Source organism: Canis aureus, chromosome 35, assembly GCF_053574225.1.
Source record: "Canis aureus isolate CA01 chromosome 35, VMU_Caureus_v.1.0, whole genome shotgun sequence".
Taxonomy (NCBI): Eukaryota; Metazoa; Chordata; class Mammalia; order Carnivora; family Canidae; genus Canis; species Canis aureus.
Window position 1 is genome coordinate 1,690,847 of NC_135645.1, and position 21,247 is coordinate 1,712,093.

Consider the following 21,247-nt stretch of genomic DNA (forward strand, 5'->3'; position numbering starts at 1 on the left):
AGGAAAGAAGGAAGGGAAGGAAGGAAGGGAGGGAGGGAGGCAGCCCGAGTGGCTCAGTGGTTGAGCATCTGCCTTTGGCTCTGGGTGTGACCCGGGGTCCTGAGATCGAGTCCCACATCGGGCCCCCCCTGCACGGAGCCTGCTTGTCCCTCTGCCTCTCTGTGTCTCTCGTGAGTAAATAAATAAAATCTTTATAAGAAAGAAAAACAGCTGGAAGATGATGAAGATCAGGGAAGTTAAGCAATTTACCATATAAGGGACTTTGAAGACACGCAGAATCCTAGCTCTCTGTTACCATAGGGGACGAGCGGTTTCTATTTCTAGGTTTACCATGTTAGCGGTCTGTGACTGTGGGCAACTTAACATCCCTAAACCTCAGTTTCCTCATCTGTGAAATAGGGTCTAGGGGTGCCTGGGTGGCCCAGGGCGTGATCCTGGAGTCCCTGGATCGAGTCCCGCGTCGGGCTCCCTGCATGGAGCCTGCTTCTCCCTCTGCCTGGGTCTCCGCCCCTCTCTGTGTGTGTCTCTCATGAACGAACAAAATCTTTAAAAGAAGAAAGAAAACACACGCCGAGTCTCACTTGAAAAACATTTACGCGAGACGCTGTTTTATTGTCGCGGGGCACCGCTTAATAAATATTTTCCCAGGGCGATGAGGGTGGCGCACAGTGTGGGAAGGCGCGCCCGGGGACCGCCCGGGGGCCACCAGGGGCGGCGACATTTCGGGCTTTGACTGAAACCTCGGTTCGCGGGGCCTGTGGCCTGCACCGGGCCGGCTCAGTAGACGGACGGCCAGCGGCAGCGGCTCTTGATGAGGCGCAGCAGAGGCTTCCTGAAGGTGAGGGAGAGCACGGTGCCGGCCACGAGCAGGGTGAGGCCGCTGGGGAGGACGAGCACGAGGTACAGCAGGCCCGTGTCCACGCGCTCCCACCGGCAGTCGCGGGGCGGGCCCCCGGGCAGCTCGGCGAGGCGCAGCACCTTGGAGGACAGGCTGCAGGTGACGGCGGCCAGGTCGGCGACGGCGTGCAGGCGCTGCAGGGCGGCCCAGCCGTCCAGGCCGCAGCAGTCGTAGGGGTTCTGGCTGAGGTAGACGGTGCGCAGGCCCCGCGCCAGCCGCTCGGCCACCGCGCTCCGCGGCAGCGCCGTGAGGCGGTTCCCGCGCAGGTCGAGGCGCCGCAGGGCCGGGCCGCCGAGCCGCGGGAAGGCGCGCAGCGCGTTCCCCGACAGGTCCAGGTCCCGGAGGCTCCCGAAGCCCGTCAGGTCCAGCTCCGGGAGGCCGCGGCCCAGGCCCACGTTCCTGAGCGCCAGCACCTGGAGGGTGGCGGCCACGGCCCGCAGCGCGCCCACGGAGCCGTTGAGCACGCCGCGGTTGCCCGACAGGTCCAGGTGCGTGAGCGCCGTGCCCCGCAGCGCTTGCTCCTGCAGCGGCGGCAGCCCGCAGCCCTCCAGCGCCAGGCTCCGCAGCGCCGCCGCGTTGCGCAGGTCCACGCAGGCCGCGCGGCCGCGGGGCGCGGGGCACAGCGCGATGCGGTTGTGGCTCAGGTCCACGGCGCTGAGGTTGGCGGCGGCGGCGAAGAGGCCGGCGGGGACGCCCGCGAGCCGGTTGGAGCTGAGGTTGAAGGCGCGGAGGCCCGGCAGGCGGCCGCGGAGGCCCGGCGCCACGCGCAGCTCGGCCAGCAGGTTGTGGCTCAGGTCCAGCTCCGCGAGCGCCGCGGGCGGCTCGCGCGGCCGGAAGTGCAGCGACGCCAGGCAGTTCCGGCGGAGGCTGAGGCGGGCCAGGGCCGGCATGGCGCGCAGGAAGCCGTCGGGCAGGTACCGGAAGCGGTTGTGGCTCAGGTCGAGGACGCGCAGCCCGCCCAGGTCGCCGGCCGCCGCCTCGTCCCACAGGCGCACGGTGCGCACGCGCGTCTCGTTGCCGTCCAGCAGGACGAACTGCGCCACCGCCTCGCGCGGCGCCGACGCGTTGTCCAGGCGCGCGTAGAAGCCCAGCAGGTTGTCGCGCAGCAGCAGCGTGCGCAGGCGGCCGCAGCCGGGCAGCAGCGGGAAGAAGAGCAGCTGGTTGTGCGACAGGTCGAGCGTCTCGAGCTGGAAGGCCGCGCCGCCCGCCGCCAGGAACCACTCCAGCGCGTTGTAGCTGACGTTGAGCACCCGCAGCTGCGTGAGGCGGAAGTCCACGATGCACGGCAGGTTGTTGTAGGCCAGGTTGAGGCGCCGCAGCCCCGCCAGGCCGTCGAAGGCGCCCGCCTCGATCTCGAAGATGTAGTTGCGCTGCAGGTCGAGCTCCCGGAGGCGCCGCAGGCCCTCGAACACCGACTCGTCGAGCCGCATGATGGCGTTCCGCGCCAGCGCCAGCGACTCCAGCGACGCCACGGGGCGCAGCAGGGCGGCCACCATGTCCTCCGTCAGGGCGTTCCCCGACAGGTCGAGCGTCCGCAGAGCGCGCAGGGCCCGGAAGGCGGCCGCCGCGTCCCGGTAGCTCTCGCCCAGGCGGTTGTCGGGCAGCGCCAGGCTGCGCACGCGGGCCTGGCCTCGGAAGGCGGCGCGGCCGATGCGCTCCAGGCGGCAGCCGCGCAGGCTGAGGCTCTCGAGCGCCGGGTAGCGGCCCAGCGAGTGGTTCCACAGGGTCCCGAGCGGGTTGGCGTCCAGGAGGAGGCGCCGGGAGGAGGCCGGCAGGTCGGCGGGCACGGCCTCGAGGTTCCGCCCGCGGCAGTCGGCCCCTCCGTCAACCTAGGTCCCCGGACACAGCGGTCAGCGCGGAGGAGGCCCCGGGGCGCGCGCCTCCCGCAGGGACCCGCGCGGCACCGCTGCCAGCGGCCCTAGACACCCTCTTTGCTTCTCGGGAAAAAGGACGGGGAAATGCAGAACGAAAGGGGAGCTTTGCTTTGTGCAGACAGACGGTCAGCTCGGCAAGCCGTCCAGTAACCTACCTCCACGCCCCCCGAAGTGCCCACAGACACACCGCCAGGGCAACGGAAATAAACCCCATCCCATCCTACTAGGCGCCCGGCTCTCAGCGCCCCCTGCGCCAGTAGGAGGGCTAGCGCCGCGCTCGAGAGCAAGCATCCTAGCGGCAGCCCCTTTCGGCTCTGCTTTTCATCAAACGGGTGACTTCGGGCTGGTTCCCTAACCGTTGGGACCTTTGTTAACTCCACTAAAATGGAAATTATGGTTTTCTCATAGAGGCTTTTTTTTTTTTTCCTTGAGGACTCAGTGTGATTGTTTATGTCAAACAATACAGAACCCGGCCCCTAAGTGCTTGATAAACGTTAGCTCCGATGGTTAGCATGACTCGATTAATCTATTGTTGAGCGTTTGAGCTGTTTCTGATTTCCAGAGGAACATCGGAAAGAATGTGTCAACTTCCTTTCACACTTCCCCTCCCCTCCAATGTCTTGGGCATCTTGATTGGAATCGCATTATAATTATGGGTGAATTGGGGGGATAACTGCCATCTTTACAAAGCTCCATCTCCCCACGCAGAAATAAGGTGTATTTCTTTCTTTGAGGAAGTGCTGGCCTCCTCCTAACAGGGACTCTCTGGAGAATGTTGCGGTCAGGGGGTTTCTTCAAGCTGTGAGACCCTGTGAGATCCTCACCACAGCTGCTGCAGCTATGGCGTCACACCTTTGCGATTCCCTGCACCCCCACGGAATGGCTGTCAGAGCCTGAGACCTCACCGTGTTCATTCTCTGATAACATGGGGCTTAGGCAAGGGAGGCACCTGAGCTCTCAAACTCTCAGCCTTCAAAGAGCCTCACCTAATCCACTCCTGGAGCTCCCTGCCAGCCGACCCCTGACCCCTGCTCCTGCGTGCCAGGCTGGAGAGGGTCAGGCAGGGGGTCTAGCCTGAACCCTAAAAGGCTTTCCAAGAACTCACACTTTATTCCCTCCTCTTTCCCGAATTTTTTTTTTCTCTTTTTTTTTTTTTTTTCTCTTTCCCAAATTAGCCTCCCTTCAGGAGAGTTAATCTTCCATTGCTTCTGTAAGGGAATAATGGAAGACTGTAGTAGCGCAGCCTAACAACAAGAATAACAGATAAGACACGCAGCTGCTACTACATACAAGGCCCTGTTCTGGGAGCTTTATATACACTAACCCATTTCATCATCATGACAATGCAGTGTTAGGGTATCATTGGTTGGTACCACTACTCCATATCTCACAGAGGAGGAAACTGAGACACAGAGTACCCCTCCTGCCACTGTCACCAGCCAATAAGCTGGGGTTCAAACCTGGTCTGGCTCATAACCCCCACTCCATACTGGAAAATACCACACAGCATAGTGGTTAGAGGTTACTAAAACTAGCTAAGAATCATGACCAGCTGGGTTTTTCAGATTTATCAGCTTTAAGAACATATTTTCGAACGTAGGTATTAACCCCAACATTCAATTTGTCTTTCTAGTGCCTAATATATAACAGGACCTACCTGAGAAATGTTTATTAAATGTATGTCTCCCAAGCAGACTTTTGATATCATGGACTTATAGGCAAGGGAGAAATTTTCCAGAAATGTGCTCAGTTGTTATGAGCCAAGTCTGTTTCCACATATAGGCTGAAAGCCCCGGAGAGGGTAAACTGGAAAAGCTCAGCTCTCCACTCCCTGAATCATTTTAAGCCTGAATGTGATCAAGGATGTTGGTCTGCAGCACAGTGAGGGCAGCTGTTTGCGCGTCTGCTGTTGGCTCATAGACAAGCTCTGAGTCAGGGTTTACCCAACTTTACTACTACGCCCTAGACAGGGATTCTGATACCATTAGTGGAGCTCAATCATCCAGATTTTTAACAAGGTGTTCTTGTTCCGGATATCTGACCTAGGCCTGGCCCTTCCCAGGTATCATCTTAACCTTTGGTTAAGGAGCAGCTTGCACACAGCATCGTGCCAGCCAGCTACAGAGTGATTTCAGGTTTCTTTATTCCCTGCCCTCTTTGATGGACAATCCACCGGTTTTCCAAACGGACCAATCCTTGTCAGGACAGAAGCAACAGACAGCTCAGAGTTCCCTGGAAAACTCACCAACTCGCAGCCGCCTTGGGAAGCTGCTGTGGCCATTCCACTTCGATTTCTCCATTCCAAGGTCAAGAAGTGAAAACCCAGGCAGAGCCAGAGGGGCAGTAACTCCATCTCAAGTGCAGCACTGTGGACAGAGGGCAAGGAAAAAATGGGTAAGAGAAGGACATGCTCAAAGGCTGCTTTGCGCTCTTGGTAGAAAGAGCCAGTTCCCAGCTATGTCTGGTCTTGGAGGCCCACAGCTATAAGGAGGTGGAAACCCACAGATTATTCAAATACCTCGTTAGCCAACACTTTCAAGCTTTCATGGCAACTTATTTTTGTTTTGCCTCTACATTTGATGTACAGGTGGCTGAACACTGAAACTTTAAGATCCCACCAACAGAAGAGAGAGGCAAAGGACTTGAGGAACCAGGTCTGAGGTCACCTGGAGCTTGTCATGTTTTGTAGTTCTGCTGAAGTTTTCCTCCCAGACCTCAAATCTGCCTGAAGCGTTTTCTGAGCTCCATAAATATTTGCCAAATGAATAAATGAGTGAAAGAATGCTGAAATGGGATTGAAACATTAATTGTAGCTTCTGGTCCCGTAGAGTTAGTAATTACTATGTTGACATGAGGTTTTTAGGAGGGTAGATCTCATTTGGATACAGCCCTCTGGAAAAAAAAAAAAAAAAAAAGGACTTTGGTATTTTGCCTGAATAAAAGAAAACACTGAGGGGCAAATGAAAGGTAATCTTCAGATATAGTAAGTATTATTGATGAACTTTGGTCACCAGCCCTCTTACCTGGCCAGTAAATACAAAACAGGAACCATGAGAAGGCTTAAAATTACACATATAGCAACAATTTTAGAACTGAGAGAAACCATGATGGAAATCTATACCCTCTGCCATCGCAGCTCTAGAGGAGAACATTCAAAGGCCCAGAGACAATAGGGTCTTATTCAAGGCTCCAGATCAACTTAGGAGCAGGGCTGAGAGCAGACCCCAGGGTCCCCACTCTGAGCTCCAGGATGAGGAACCAGCATAGTTTCTCTCCCTGAAAGTGCTGTTGAACTGACTGCCCTCCTGTTGGGAGGGCTTATAGCCCAGTGGCATTTCCGTCTCAGCTCTGCGTTCCTCACAATCAGAGGCAAGTGCCTGGCCCAGGATTTCATCTGCCCCGTCCTCTCCTTGCCATCCGCCTCTGGAGGGACCACAGGGCCTGTTTCCTAGTCTCTGAAGCCAGCAGCACGAGCACTAATCTGAACCTCCTCACCTATTCCAGGGGACCCACATCCAGGCCACCTTGGGCCCCTTCCTCTTTCTCTTTCTTTGAATGAGTTTACACATCTCTGAGGCTAACTTTAACTTCCTAGTCAGATCTGAATACTCAGCAGTGAAAACAGACTAGCAGAAAAACAAAGTGAAACCAGGTAAATCAACTTTAGCCTTCACTTCAGGTCAGGTCAGCTCTCCTTACCACAGAGGGAACCTCTAATTCAGAATGCATCAGTCTGTGCCGGACACTGGGAATCCCCTTCCTAGCCCTCCTTCCGCTTCTGCACCTGTGCAGGAACTACTACCTCAGGGCATGTACAGGGCACAGATGGCAAAAGGAGAGCCATATGGGCTCTGTCCTTAGGATCATCCCAGGAAACACACACAGGCACAGGAAACAACCTTGGGATCACTGCCCACCTTGAGATAAGGTTGCCAGATTTAGCAAATTACAGGATGCCATTTGGATGTAAGATAACAACTTTTTTTTTTTTTTTAAGATTTTATTTATTCATGAGATACACAGAGAGAGAGAGAGAGGCAGAGACACAAGCAGGCTCCATGCAGGGAGCCCGACGCCGGACTCGATCCCAGTTCTCCAAGATCACATCCCCGGGCTGAAGGTGGCGCTAAACCGCTGAGCCACCTGGGCTGCCCCAAATAACTTCTTAGTGTAAATATGTCCCATGCAATATTTCGGTCATACTTATACTAAAGAAATTCAATGTTTATATGACATTCAAACCTCACTGGGTGTCCTGTATTTTATTGAAGACAGACAGGGACGCCTGGGTGGCTCAGTGGTTGAACACCTGCCTTCGGCTCAGGGCATGATCCTGGTGTCTCTCTCTCTCTCTCTCTCTCTCTCTCTGTGTCATGAATAAATAAATAAAATCTTAAAAAAAAATACGGGAATCATAGACTTGTCCCCTTCCTTCCTCCCTCACACCCTCTGTCAGGCTTGGGATGGTACATGCTACTGTGACAATGACCCTTCCAGAACAGACAATTTCAATTTATACTGAAGACTGGAATGCTAGATAGGCCTGATGTCATGCCCAGAGTATGATTTTAATTTCTGGGTCAATGAGAAAATTTCTGCAAATTTAAAATCTATTTTCTCCTTCCTCCTAAACTTAGCCAACCAGCAAAGAAAAATTATTGCCCTTCCCTCTGGGCAACTCTTTCTCTCATGAGGCAGCATGGGAAAATTATGGGATTTAGAATCAGACAGACCAGGGTTTGAATTCTGGCTCCAGTATTTGTTTTTTTGTCCTTGAGCAATTCATTTAAAGTCTCCAAGACTCAGATAATCCTTCTATAAAGTGGGGATAATAATAACTATTCAGAGTTTTTATAAGATCAAGCAGTATATGTGAAAGTGCTTCATTAACTATGAAGGTAGTTAATAACATAATTACCATTTATGAGTTTTAAACACCATTGAGCCCGTTGACTGGTTGTTATGTGTAATCTCCAGGGTTATTTAACAGTTGCACAAAGAAGGGAAAAGAATGAAAAATTTGGATGGAAGAATAAATATATCATTATACCAACTGAATGTGTGAAAAGTAAGCAGAAAGATTGCATTTCAATTCTGTTAATAAATTATTTTCTATGTTAATAAATTCTATAACAAGGTTAATCCCAGTAACAGATGAGTATGCTGTTGAGAGCTGTTTGTCCTCAGATAGATGTCTTACCCTGCTCTGTATCACAGGGAGCTGACTTTTTTTTTTTTTTAAGAATTTATTTATTTATTCATGAGACACAGAGAGAGGCAGAGACACAGGCAGAGGGAGAAGCAGGCTCCACGCAGGGAGCCTGACGTGGGACTTGATCCCAGGACCTCGGGGTCACGCCCTGAGCCAAATGCAGCCGCTCAACCACTAAGCCACCCAGGCGTCCCCGTCCTTGAGCTTTTACTGGTGACTCCTAGACTCCAGTAACATCTTCCTGCCTTTACCCTTCCCCTACCTAGGGCAGATCACAACTTCCTGAAATTGCTAACCTCTGAGTTGACTACTTGCCAGTTACCTTCTCGGCCTTTTCTATCAGGTGAAGCCAAGTTCCTGTATTAAATTTTCTCTTTAGAGACGCCTGGGTGGCTCAGTGGTTGAGCATCTGCTTCGGCTGCGGTCGTGATCCCGGGGGTCCTGGAATCGAGTCCCACATCGAGCTCCCTGCAGGGAGCCTGCTTCTCCCTCTTCCTGTCTCTGCCTCTCTCTCTGTGTCTCTCATGAAAAAATAAATAAAATCTTTAAAAAATAAAAAAAATAATAAATTTCCTCTTTAAAAAATAATCTAGGTGTTTCTGTTTCCTGGTTGGACCCTAACAGATACAATGATGTAAGTGAGAATGGCTTTGGATCAGTCCTAAACAAAAAGGCATACAATGACTCTGAAAAGAATAAAAAGCTTTCAAAATTAATAACCATTCAGGTTGAGAAACACTATTTCAGGAGTATATAGGATTCCTCGAAGCCATTGCACTGCAAAGAGTACAAGATGAGCTTGGATGCCAAATGTCACTGAAAATCACATGAACCTTCTACTGTGTGCATACAACTGCTTCCCCACACACACACCCAAAATTAACTTCCTTTGGGTGAGGATCACTCAACAGAGTCTCTAGCTATTAACAGAGAATCTAAGCTTGTGGCAATAATAACTGCCCCACTTCAATCTCTCTGACATCTTCTAGAAAATACATCTCTTATAAAGTCAAATCATCTTAACTACATATTTGGTAGAGAAAGAGAAGTGAAAGGAAAATAATTATAATGGAGGGCATACATGGCAGTATTACATTAATAATTTAAATGAGATAACCTGAAACCTCCCCTCACTATAATTAAAAGGGCCTGGATCCATGGATCCCATTTCATGGACTGTGAATCATTGCAGGAGCCACAGAGGAACTGTAGCTACAAGGAACTGCGAATCAACCCAAGTAGGGCTTGAATAAGTATCACGTCTCCTCCTGGTCTGGGTGACCACTGGGAAAGTCCCCCGTATAAAAGCTGAGGTCCTGACACGAGAAGCAGATGGCATTAACAGACTCTGCTTGTATCTTCTTAAACCAGGTAACAAGATCGAAGAGTTCCTTCCAAGTGTGAAGGCAAAAAAATGGTAAGTCCTGCTCTCTTTTATACACAATCGACAATTCTATATTCTTTTATTCAGTTGACAATTTCTATATGGTCTCTATATTTTATCCAGTCATGGTTTTCATGATCATGGCTAATGCCAGAGACTGCGAGCTTCTGATTAATGAGAAGCTTTGAAAGACAAGGCACTATGGAGCCAGGTGCTAGCAGGACAAGCACTGTAGCATGTCTGTAAACACATCTCACTTGGAGATATTAAGATTATAAATCCTACCTTCTGGGAGAGTCACGTTCTCTTAGTATTACATTTATATTTCTTCTTCATCTTCTAACTACTCTGTGTTCAGTCATCACAAAATGTTCTTGTCGGTTCTTCTCTACGAATTCCTTGCAATATCAGGACCTCCAATGCTTCATGGCATCCCCTATGCAGTCATTAGTCTTGAGACTAAGCATTCTAACTGGCTATCATGGAAACCTGTGATTTGACCCACATCAATCCCATGTCTATACAGTGTTTCTTTTTAAAAAGTTAATGTATTTATTTTAAGGGAGCTCCATGCCCAACGTAAGGCTCAAACTTTGGACCCTAAGATCAAGAGCCGCACACTCTACCAACGGAGCCAGCCAGGTCCCCCTATACAGTGTTCCTTTTTATTTTTTATTTTATTTTATTATATATTTTTAAAGATTTTATCTATTTATTCATGAGAGACACACACACACAGAGAGGCAGAGACACAGGCAGAGGGAGAAGCAGGCTCCATGCAGGGAGCCCGATGTGGAACTCGATCCGGGGTCTCCAGGATCAGGCCCTGGGCTAAAGGCGGCACTAAACCGCTGAGCCACCCAGGGATTCCGCCCCCCACCCCCCCCACCAGTGTTCCTTTTTAGTCAGAAATACAATATAGCTTTTTATCTGGTTCTTCTCTGTTCACACCTAGTTATAATAAATAAGTGGTGAAAACAGATTTATTTCATAAAAACAATATGAATCAAGGCTTTATAGAATAAGAGAACACTAATAGTGAGGAAGAATGCATATCAGCCATAAAAATTCCTCTTTGTTATAGAATGTATGCTTGTTTGCCTTTTCTCTTTCCACAAAATAGTAGGAGAAGCTTCTGCTTCACCGAGCCACAGAAGGGGAAGGAAGACCGAGCGGATGGTCCTTGCAGACTGACAGGGATGGGGACATTTACTCCTTTTGGACAGGGTGCCCAGATCTGGCCAGCAGCAGCTTAGCTGTATGCTGGGTGAGCACTTTCCATATGCATCCCCATGACCACATCAGTTCTGGGCTCAGGACCACTTGAATGGAAGAAGATGGCAACATGCAGGCCAAGGAATGGCTTCAGTGAGGGGACATGCGGGTTTTGCTTGCTTTTGCAATGGATAGGGAAGAAAGTTGTGAGTGCAATCTTTAAACAGGTCTCTGCTTCTTGAAGTCCTGAAATTTCCATGTTCCCACCATCACAAAATTCAAAATTGTTCAGGGGGTGCAGCAGCATCCCTAGTTTTGTTAGATCATCTAACACTTAAACATATACGTATACTACTTTTTTCCCCCAAACGCATGTAGATTTTCCTGTATTAATAAAATAAAACTTTTTTTTTTAAAGGGTAACTCATTCCAAATATTCTTAATCAGTGGGTAGTAAAACACAACCATATGGAAAGGCCAATCTACAGGTATTTTTGTCCATAAAAAGATCTCCTCAGGGATCCCTGGGTGGCGCAGCGGTTTGGCGCCTGCCTTTGGCCCAGGGCACGATCCTGGAGACCCGGGATCGAATCCCACATCGGGCTCCTGGTGCATGGAGCCTGCTTCTCTCTCTGCCTGTGTCTCTGCCTCTCTCTCTCTCTGTGTGTGACTATCATAAATAAATAAACAAATAAATCTAAAATAAATAAATAAATAAATAAATATATATATATATATATATATATATATATATATATCCTCAAACTAAAAGTTTGGGAATACTAAGTAGTAAGTCTGACTTGAGTTTTGATTTTGTTGTGTGGGAAGGTTTTAATTCCTTTTCAGGAAAGGATGCTGGATTTATAGTATTCAGGGGCACCCTGAATATCAGCTCACTCCCACATCGTCACCTGCCCACCCCCTCTCACCCCTGCTACTACAGAGCTGGGACTGCACCCTCTTTGCTAAAGGCGCTATTGCTAAGTATTAAGAGTGTTAAAATACATTAGCATGTGAGTGTTAAGAGCGTCATACATACATTAGCATGTAATTGAGAATTTTCTCCTCTAAATAATCAGATAAGCTGAACAAGCTGTAAACAAAGGGGTCTTGGAGAAAGCTAGTAACTCTCAGAGGTGCTATGTCAGAAACAAATCTTTGTAGACCGGTCTGAGGGGAATTAATCTCTAGAAGCAGAGAAGTGTGGGGTGTGAATGTGTGAGGTTGACACACCCCAGTGAACTGTCAAAGGTACGGGTGCTAGTGAGAGGTCTCCATACAAAGGGAATCTGCCTTTGTTTAAAAATAAAAGAGCAAATCCCACCTGGGATCCTGGGAGAAAGGGAAGGGCAGCTGGTCACACACCACAGAGACTAGATAATAAAGAACAGAAACCCCAGTCTGTGACCACTTCAAATAATTCCTACTACCAAGAAGTATTTGAAAGCCCCAGACAAATAGCTTTGGTCTCTTTGATCCACAGCAAAAAAATTAGAGTGACTTTAGCCTTCACCAAATGTTCAAACTTAGCATCTCCCACGGTGAGACCACCTGACACTCTGAGCTTCCAGGTGTGGCACCTTGGGAAACATAGAGCCCCATGTCGGCAGATACCTTTGCTGGAAATGTTTGCCCCGGATCCAGTCATAGGGAAACAATCAGACAGACCCAGGCTGTACATTGTCCTATAAGCCCTAGCTTGGGCTCTTCAAAGAAGTCAAAGTCTTGAAACACAAAGAAAGGCAGTTAGGAAGAAAAAAAGGAGATCTGGTTACAAGTGACTAAGAAGCATAATAACCAAGTGTAATGAATGTACCTTGAGTGGATTTTGGATTTTTAAAAATCTCTAAGAGAAAAATTTGAGACAACTGAGGTAAATTTACATGGGTACTGAATGATGTGTTTTCAGATGGTATTACGTAGAAATGATATTATCAGATTATTGCTAATTTTCTTAGGTATGAAAATGACTTTTTGGTTATGTAGGAGAGTGCCCTTATTCTGGAGAAATGCATATTGAAGTATTTAGGGGTGAAGTTTCATGATGTCTATAAGTTATGTAATCTCCTTTCACATGGTCTGAGAGAAAGAGAGGAAACAAATATGACAAATGTTAACAGCTGGTGAACAGAGGTGAAGAATTTATGGGAATTCTTTTAGTTATTTTTGCAACATTTCTGCAAGTTCAAAATGGTTTCAAAATTTAAAATTGGGATCCCTGGGTGGCGCAGCGGTTTGGCGCCTGCCTTTGGCCCAGGGCGCGATCCTGGAGACCCGGGATCGAATCCCACGTCAGGCTCCCGGTGCATGGAGCCTGCTTCTCCCTCTGCCTGTGTCTCTGCGCCTCTCTCTCTCTCTCTGTGACTATCATAAATAAATAAAAATTAAAAAAAAAAAAAAGAACTGAAGTTGTTCTACAATTTAAAAAAAAATTAAAATTATGAAAAATTAACACATAAACGCACAAACAGGGATGCCTGGGTGGCTCAATGGTTGAGACCCTACCTTCCACCCAGGGTGTGATCCTGGGGTCCCGGGATCAAGTCCCGCATCAGGCTCCTTGCAAGGGGCCTGCTTCTCCCTCTGCCTGTGTCTCTGCCCCTCTCTCTGTGTCTCTCATGAATAAATAAATAAAATCTCTCTAAAAAAAAAAAAAGATTCTCTCTCTACACTCCCCACCTGCACCCTCTGTAAACAAATAAAAGAAAAATAAAGGGGATCCCTGGGTGGCGCAACGGTTTAGCGCCTGCCTTTGGCCCAGGGTGCGATCCTGGAGACCCAGGATCGAATCCCACATCCGGCTCCCGGTGCATGGAGCCTGCTTCTCCCTCTGCCTGTGTCTCTGCCTCTCTCTCTCTCTCTCTGTGCGACTATCATAAAAAAAAAAAAAAAAAAAATTTAAAAGAAAAATAAAAAATAAAAAGTGCACTCTAACGAGATTCTTATAACAGGAAAATTGACCTATTTGCATACTGACAAATCATCGTGTTAGATAACCATAGACATCATTTCTGTTTTATCTGCACATAAAACTAACTTGATTTGCAAGTTTTTGCTTGGAGAAATTGTACTGACACCAAGCAAATGGTTTAGCAAGGTATATTTATTGCTTAAAATGTAGTCTGGAAAAGGAAAGAAGAAAGGGAGGGAGAGAGGGAAGGAAAAAAAAGAAAAGTCAGAATGACATTTTGGGTCAAACTTTAAATTCAAGACGAGAGGGGCTCAAATCCTCTGACTGAGGCCCTAAAGAAAAATGAATGAATGAATGAATAAATAAATAAATAAATAAAACTATTCAACTCTTGAATAGTGAGTTTAGGATTACTTTGATAACTAGCTATGAAATCAAAGAAAAATGCCTAAAAAATTTAAAGACACTTTATGTTTTCGTATAAATAAGACACAAGATGTACTTTTCAAATTGGTATATAATTCACAAAGCATCTAATTCACCCTTTTAAAATGTACAATTCAGTGTTTTTAGTATATTCACAAAGTTGTACAACCATCACCATTAATTCCAGAACATCTGCGTCACCCCACAATGAGACCCTATACCCATTGGTAGTCACTTATCCCATCCCTTGGCAACCACCAATCTACTTCCCATTCCTATGGATTTGCCTATTCTGGACATTTTATATATATTGAATCGTACAACATATGGCTTTTTTATGTCTGGCTTCTTTCACTTAGCCTCATGCTTTCAAAGTTCATCCATGTTGTAGCATGTATCAGTATTTCCTTCCTTTTATGGCTTCATAATATTGTGTTGTATGGAAAAATTTACCACATTTCTTTATGAATTCACTAATTGATGAACATTTGGATTGTTACCACCTTTTGGTTATTATGAATAATGCGTCTATGAACATTCTCATACGAGTTGTTGTGTAGCCATGTTTTCAATTCTCTTGAGTATACATCCTGGGAATGAAATTGCTGGGTTGTAGCATAATTCTGTTTGATATTGAAAGACTGCCAGACTGCTTTCCAGTTTCTACATCATTTTACATTCTCACTGGCAGTGTATGAGGGTTCCAGTTTCTCCTCATCCTCATCAACACTGGTTATTTCCTATCATTTTTAGTCCAACCATCCTACCAGGTATGAAGTGCTATCTCTGGGATTCTGATTTGCATTTCCCCAATGACTAGTAATGTTGAGTATTTACATGTTTTTATTGGCCTATTTCCACATCTTCTTTGGATAAATGTTCAAAATGTATACTTTTAAATCCAAAGATTTTTAAAATTTGATTTTGGTTTCATATGTGAAAGAAAATGAAGAATAGTTATAAAAGTAAAGAACCAGTTGTAATATTTGGTTGAATTAGTATATTCCTATATTTTGCAAAGAATCAATGTTCACATGGTGAATACATCCAAAAAGAACTTGCAGGGTCGCCTGGGTGGCTCAGTCAATTGAGTGTCTGCCTTTGGCTCAGGTCATTATCCCGGGGTCCTAGGATCGAGCCCCTGCATCGGGCTCCCTGCTCAGTGGGGAGTCTGCTTCTCCCTCTCCCTCTGCTGCTCCTCCCTACTCATGCTCTCTCTCTCTCTCAAATAAATTTTTTAAAAATTAAAAGAACTTGCATACTGAGGATTGGGGTAACATGGCATTTAGAATTTTGATGTATGAATTCAGACCTCATAATTTGCTTCTCTGGCTTTCTCTCTTTTAACTTGTTAAAACATAGGCAACAATGGCTTTTAAGGACCCTTCGCCCCCAGAACTGTCTTATACCCCGAAGATGGGAGAGAAAATTGGCACACTTTTTATTAAAGACAATTTTACAAAATTTATCAAAGACTGAAACCGTAAATTACTTTTGATTGAATAATTCCATTCCTAGGGGTTTATCCTAAGGAATTGTAATGTATGCAAAAATATTTTTACAGAGATATTCAGTACAATATTAGTAATAATTTTAAAAAGCAGAAATCATCTACAAGTCCAACAATGAAAGGATTGGCTAAATATGTTATGATACAACCATATGATGGGGATAATGTGCTGCAATTAAAAATGCTTCAGTGGCAATGTATTTAGCCACATGGAAAGATGTTCAGGAGCACCTGGGAGGCCCAGTCAGTTAAGCATACCTTTGGCTCAGATCATGATCTCAGGGTCCTGGGATCAAGTCCTGTGCCAGGCTCCCTGCTTAGTGGGGAGTCTGCTTCTCCATCTTCCCAACCCCAGCTCATGCTCTCTCTCTTCTCAAATGAATAAAATCTTTTTTTAAAAAGAAAGATGTTCATAATAAAATACTAAGAAAAAGAGAAAGATGCAAAAAGAGAATGCACAGTATAATCCCAAGTTTGCAAAGAATATGTGTTCATCTGCATGTGCACAGAAAACAGTTGATAGGGTTCCACACCTGAATCTCAACAGTGGGGGAGAAGTCCACCTGATATTTACTTTTATCAAATCTGTATTTTTGCTTCCTTGTGTTTTCTTTTTTTTTCTTTTTTCCTTGTGTTTTCTAATTTTCCAACAATCAACTTTAATTACTATATTAAGACAAGTTTTTAAAGAATGAAATTAATCTATTATTAATTAAAATATGTTATAATCAGAGCCTAATAAATATCACTAAAATAGAGAATTTTTTAAAGATTTTATTTGAGAGGGAGAGAGAGAGAGAGAGAGAGCACGAGTCCGAGCATGAGTGGGGGAGGGGCAGAGGGAGTAGCAGACCTCCCGCTGAGCAGGGAGCCTGATGCTGAGCTCAATCCCAGGACCCCGGGATCATGACCTGAACTGAAAGCAGACGCTTAACCGACTGAGCCACGCAGGTGCCCCTAAAAGAGAAAATTTCTTATAGGTACTTAGAATTGAAATTATTTTGAGTGTGCTTAAAATGACCATATTTGGAGTTAATGGAAGAAAAAAATATTGACTAGTAACTAAAGTAAGTTGTTTAATGACATTATTTTTCTTTTTCAGGGTCCAAGGGATTTAGATTTGGGGCCACCCAGGCGCCCCAAGAACTGCAGCATTTCTGAAGGGACTACCCACCAGTATTTGGAGGTGCGAACACGCAGGCCATGGAGAGGAGATGGTACGTACAAGGCGCCGCCGGGAACGCGGTGCAACGGCTTCCAGGCACTGGTTTCAAATGCAGAGGCCTTGTTCCCACCGCAGCCCAGCACACCTGACCAGCTAGACTCCACCTGACCTTGGGAGAAGAGCCTTCACCTGGGAGGGGCTGAGGTCCGGCTGCACCTGCGCGGAGGCTGCAGGCCACAGCAGATTTTCTTCTCTTGGGCTCTTCCTATGACAACTCGGGGCAGCCAGAGTGTGGAGTGATGCTGAACTCTATCCTGCCAGACTTCGTCTCAGGGCTGCGAATGAGCCCGCCGGCTTCCCTAGGTGCTCAGGGTCAGCCCCCTAGAACCAGCGGGAGGGGACGCCTGGGGGGCTCAGCGGTTGAGCGGCTGCCTTGGGCTCAGGTTGTGATCCTGGGATCCCTGGATTGAGTCCCACATCGGGCTCCCCGCAGGGAGCCTGCTTCTCCCTCTGCCTGTGTCTCTGCCTCTCTCTGTGTCTCTCAAGAATAAATAAATAAAATCTAAAAAAAACCAAACAAACAAACAATGGAGGTCAGTCAGTTCACTCTGTACTGTTCCAAGGTCACAGGTTTTTAAAAATGCAAATATGCTCCCTCTGGGGCGGCAACACCTTGCTCTTACGGGGCTGGTGGTGGGAATGAGTGTGTTGTCACCTTTGTTTACGAGAGACCCACACAATCTCTGTGGACAGGCGCCCAACCAATGATGCATTACTTTCAAACCTGTCATTTCCTTTCAGTATCACAGGTTTGTTCTCTCTCACACCGCAGTGGGGCCGGAGGTGCCTCGCTGACCTCACAGGGTTGTGGGTTGTGTCACGAATGAATGAGAGAATGGGTGCAAGAAAGCTCGATATAAGGGAATGTGGGGACTTCACTGGTAAGACAAAAGTAGTGTTGGGACTAAAGGGGAGGCACAGTTCCTCTGTGCAAATAGGGAGCTGGTATCGGAATAAAGAAGACAGAAGAGGGGATCCCTGGGTGGCTCAGCGGTTTGGCACCTGCCTTTGGCCCAGTGTGTGATCCTGGAGTCCCAGGATCGAGTCCCACATCGGGCTCCCTGCATGGAGCCTGCTTCTCCCTCTGCCTGTGTCTCTGCCTCTCTTTCTCTCTGTCTCTCATGAATAAATAAATAAAAAATATTTAAAAAAAAAAAAAAGAAGACAGAAGAGCAGCAGTACATTCCCCCATCCGTCTGCGCTGTGGGGTGTGACCTGGGGACGTTGGGAGGAGGACACACCACTCAGTCTGTGGGAGACTCTGGGCAGGGAAGGGGTTAGAGTGAGAACCAAGGCCTTACTGCCGCCCCTCCAACCTGGGTTCCCTTGAGAAGGGGCTCAACGGGGGAATGAGATGACACAGCATCCAGATAGCTGACCTGCGCGACAGGGTAGTAGTCAAGCTCCCAAATTGCTTCCCAGGCTCTCAGTGGCAACAGCTAATGTTCATTGAGCGCTCACCTAGGGATAAGTGCTGTGCCAGGTGCTCGACATGTAACAGTCCTCCCCGAATCCCAGCAGGTAAATGTTATCTCCATTTCACACATGGTGAATCGAGGCTCACAAAGGCTCAGGTGATGGAGCCAGAGAATGTCAGAGCTGCTGCAGTTGAAACCCAGTCTGTGAATCCAGCAAAACTCAACCTCAACCACAAGCCCCAGCCGCCCGCGGACACTTGCTACCCATGACTAAATCGTGTATTCTCACATACTGGTTCCTCTGTGGGAAAGGCCCTTTCTCTGGTCTTCTCCAGCTGCCAACCTCCTATTCATCCTTCAAGGCCCAGTGCATGTGCCACCTCCTCATCACATCCTAATAGTTCAGATGAGCAATGATCCATATAATAGCATAGAAAGTTGCAGCTCTTATGGAAGTTCTTTTTATCTTTTTATTATTTGCTTTTTATGTTTATGAAAAGGAATATGAGCAGTTACTAGGTATTGTTAGCGATTTAATTTTCCCCCAATATTTTATTAGGAACATTTTAAACACACAACATAGTTGAAAGAATGTGGCAGTGATTGCTGGTATATCTACCACCGAGATTCTACTATTAACATTTTACAAAAAAAAAAAAAAAAATTTACTACTCTTGCTTTTTCCACACAGCTGTCCATCTACCTATCCTTCTATCCATTCTTCAAACCATCTTAGTTTTTGATGCATTTAGAAATAGATTGCAGTCATCGCCATTCTTCCCCCTAAATATTTTAGAATGCACATCAAGTGATTTAACTAAAAATAAAGTTACTCCTTGTTCAATCTTCTGGATCGGTTTAGTTAATGTCAATTTATTGAGATTGCAAAGTCAGCTATTTGGGGAAAAGTTTGTCTTGTTTAAAAAAAAAAAAAAAGATTTGATCATCACTGCCTTACTGTTCTCAGCCAGAATTAGGAAGAAAGTAGCTTACACTGCAGTGTGAGTGGCTGATACCCTCTTTAACGCACTGCTCTGTAATAGGTATTTGGATAGGTAATGGTGAAAAGTAATAAAGTTTTCATGGTACAGTTTAAGGATGGCAGCATGTTCTAAAGCTGCTTTTTTTTTTTCCTTTAAAACCTATTTGAATTCACAGAGGAAAGGGAGCAATATGATTTAAACAACAACAACAACAACAAAAACTTCCCTCCCAAAAGAACAATGATTTTTAGGGAATTCTTGGATAAAGCCAAAACAAGTGGATCATAGCTTATTGCTATTGGGTAATAATAGCACTTGAGGTTGCAAAGGTTTCTCACAGACCTTTGATCTCAGGACTCTGCAACATTTTTACAGAATAGGCATTATTACCTCCAGTTTTTACTGGGTTAAAATACACATATAATCTGCCATTTCAACCCTTTTTGAGTGTACCACTCAGTAGCATTAAATACAGTCACACTGCCATGCAATCTCACCATCATTCTTCTCTAGAACTTTCCAGCATCCCAGGGTGCCTGAGTGGCTCAGTGGTTTAGCGCCACCTTCAACCCAGGGCCTGATGCTATAGACCCGGGATCGAGTCCCACATCGGGCTCCCTGCATGGAGCCTGCTTCTCTCTCTGCATCTATCTCTCATGAATAATACATAAAAAAATTTTTTTAAAGAAACTTTCCAGTATCCCAAACTGAAACTCTGCCACTAAACAACAGTAACTCTCTGCATCCACTCCCCTCAATTCCTAGTAGCCACCGTCTTTCTTTCTCTATACATTCTCCTATTTAGGCACCTCCTGTAAGTGGAATCGTGTCATATTGGTTCTTTTGTGCCTGGCTTATTTCATGCAGCTTATTTCATGTTTCCAAAATCCCTCCATGGGGATCCCTGGATGGCTCAGCGGTTGAGCATCTGCCTTTGGCCCAGGGCGTAGTCCTAGAGTCCCAGAATCGAGTCCCACATGGGCTCCCTGCAGGGAGCCTGCTTCTCTATCTGCCTGTGTCTCTGCCTCTCTCTATCTCTCATGAATAAATAAATAAAATCTTAAAAAAAAAAAAAAGTCTCTCCATGTTGCAGCATGTATCAGAACTTCATTCCTGTTTATGGCTGAATAATGGTCCCATTTTATGTATAGATCATGTTCTGTTTGTCCCATTCACCTATCAGTGTGATCTTGGGCTATTTCCACCTTTTGCCCATTGTGAAGAATGCTGCTGTGAACATGGGTATAAAACATCTATGTTCAAATCCATTTTCTCCATTTTACAGATAGGCAATTCAAGGCTTCACTAATTGCTCAGCAACACCAAAACCAGAGATGAGTTTTGGCCCAGATAGGGAGTGCTGGATATGCACTGCCTGGGAGGAATATATGTTGAGTGAAAGCTCAGCTGGGTTGCACAGGTTTGTATTTGTTGGTAAATAGGTATCCCATGAGCCTGGCCCCTCTCTTGGAACTGCCAGACCCCCACCATGATCCAGCAACCAAGGAGGTACCCACCTGACCCAGCAGGGGCCCCAGGACCCTGCTTCTTTTTAAAAAAAATTTTTTAAAAGATTTTGCTTATTTATTCATGAGAGACACACATAGAGAGAGAGGCAGAGACGTAGACAGAGGGAGAAGCAGGCTCCATGCAGGGAGCCCGACGCGGAACTCGATCTCGGGACCCCGGGATCACGGCCTGGGCTGAAGGCGGCGCTAAACCGCTGAGCCACCCAGGGATTCCGGACCCTGCTTCTAATGACAATGTCCATTCCGATTGGACAGTGTCTGTACACGCGGTGTTTGATGTTCTGAATGGCACCCCTGAGTGTTCATGGGGCCATGGTCTTCGGTGGGGATGAGGTAACCTGTGTCAATGCCATGGAGTGTACCTATGACAAAGATGAGGTTCTGCAAAAGGAGCTAGAAAGCCTAAAAAAATCTGGGTATTTAGAAGAAGTAAGAAGCCAGTATTATTAAAGAGAGTAATTAGGGATTGGAGGAGGGGCTTGAGAAACTAGAACAAGAGAAAGGCCACCAGGCAAGTCCCAGGAGGAGGTCTCAGGTGTCAGTCTGGGCAGTGATAGGGAGACCATTAAGGTATCTGAAGCTGAAGAAGGTGACCCAGGGCCAAGCATGGAATGACCTGAGGAGGAGAGCCCAGCCTTGGCATCGGGTGGGACCCGCAGGGA

The 21,247-nt window shown here is 46.9% G+C and overlaps 1 protein-coding gene across 5 annotated transcripts in view; it reads right to left on the reverse strand.

Moving 5' to 3' along the window:
• Positions 1 to 581: 581 nt before the first annotated feature.
• NRROS (negative regulator of reactive oxygen species) overlaps positions 582 to 21,247 on the reverse strand; it is a 29,457-nt gene continuing 8,791 nt past the window's right edge. For 3 of the 5 annotated variants that reach the window (XM_077883878.1, XM_077883881.1, XM_077883877.1), the window contains 2 exons: positions 5,018 to 5,138; positions 582 to 2,727 (listed from right to left, as the gene is read on the reverse strand). In XM_077883878.1, coding sequence (XP_077740004.1) covers positions 778 to 2,727; positions 5,018 to 5,125 — 2,058 coding nt within the window. In that variant the 5' untranslated portion in view covers positions 5,126 to 5,138 and the 3' untranslated portion in view covers positions 582 to 777. Of the gene's footprint in view, positions 2,728 to 5,017; positions 5,139 to 8,306; positions 11,229 to 16,604; positions 17,158 to 21,247 lie in introns of those variants that run through there. The other 2 variants (XM_077883879.1, XM_077883880.1) reach the window with 2 other exon arrangements.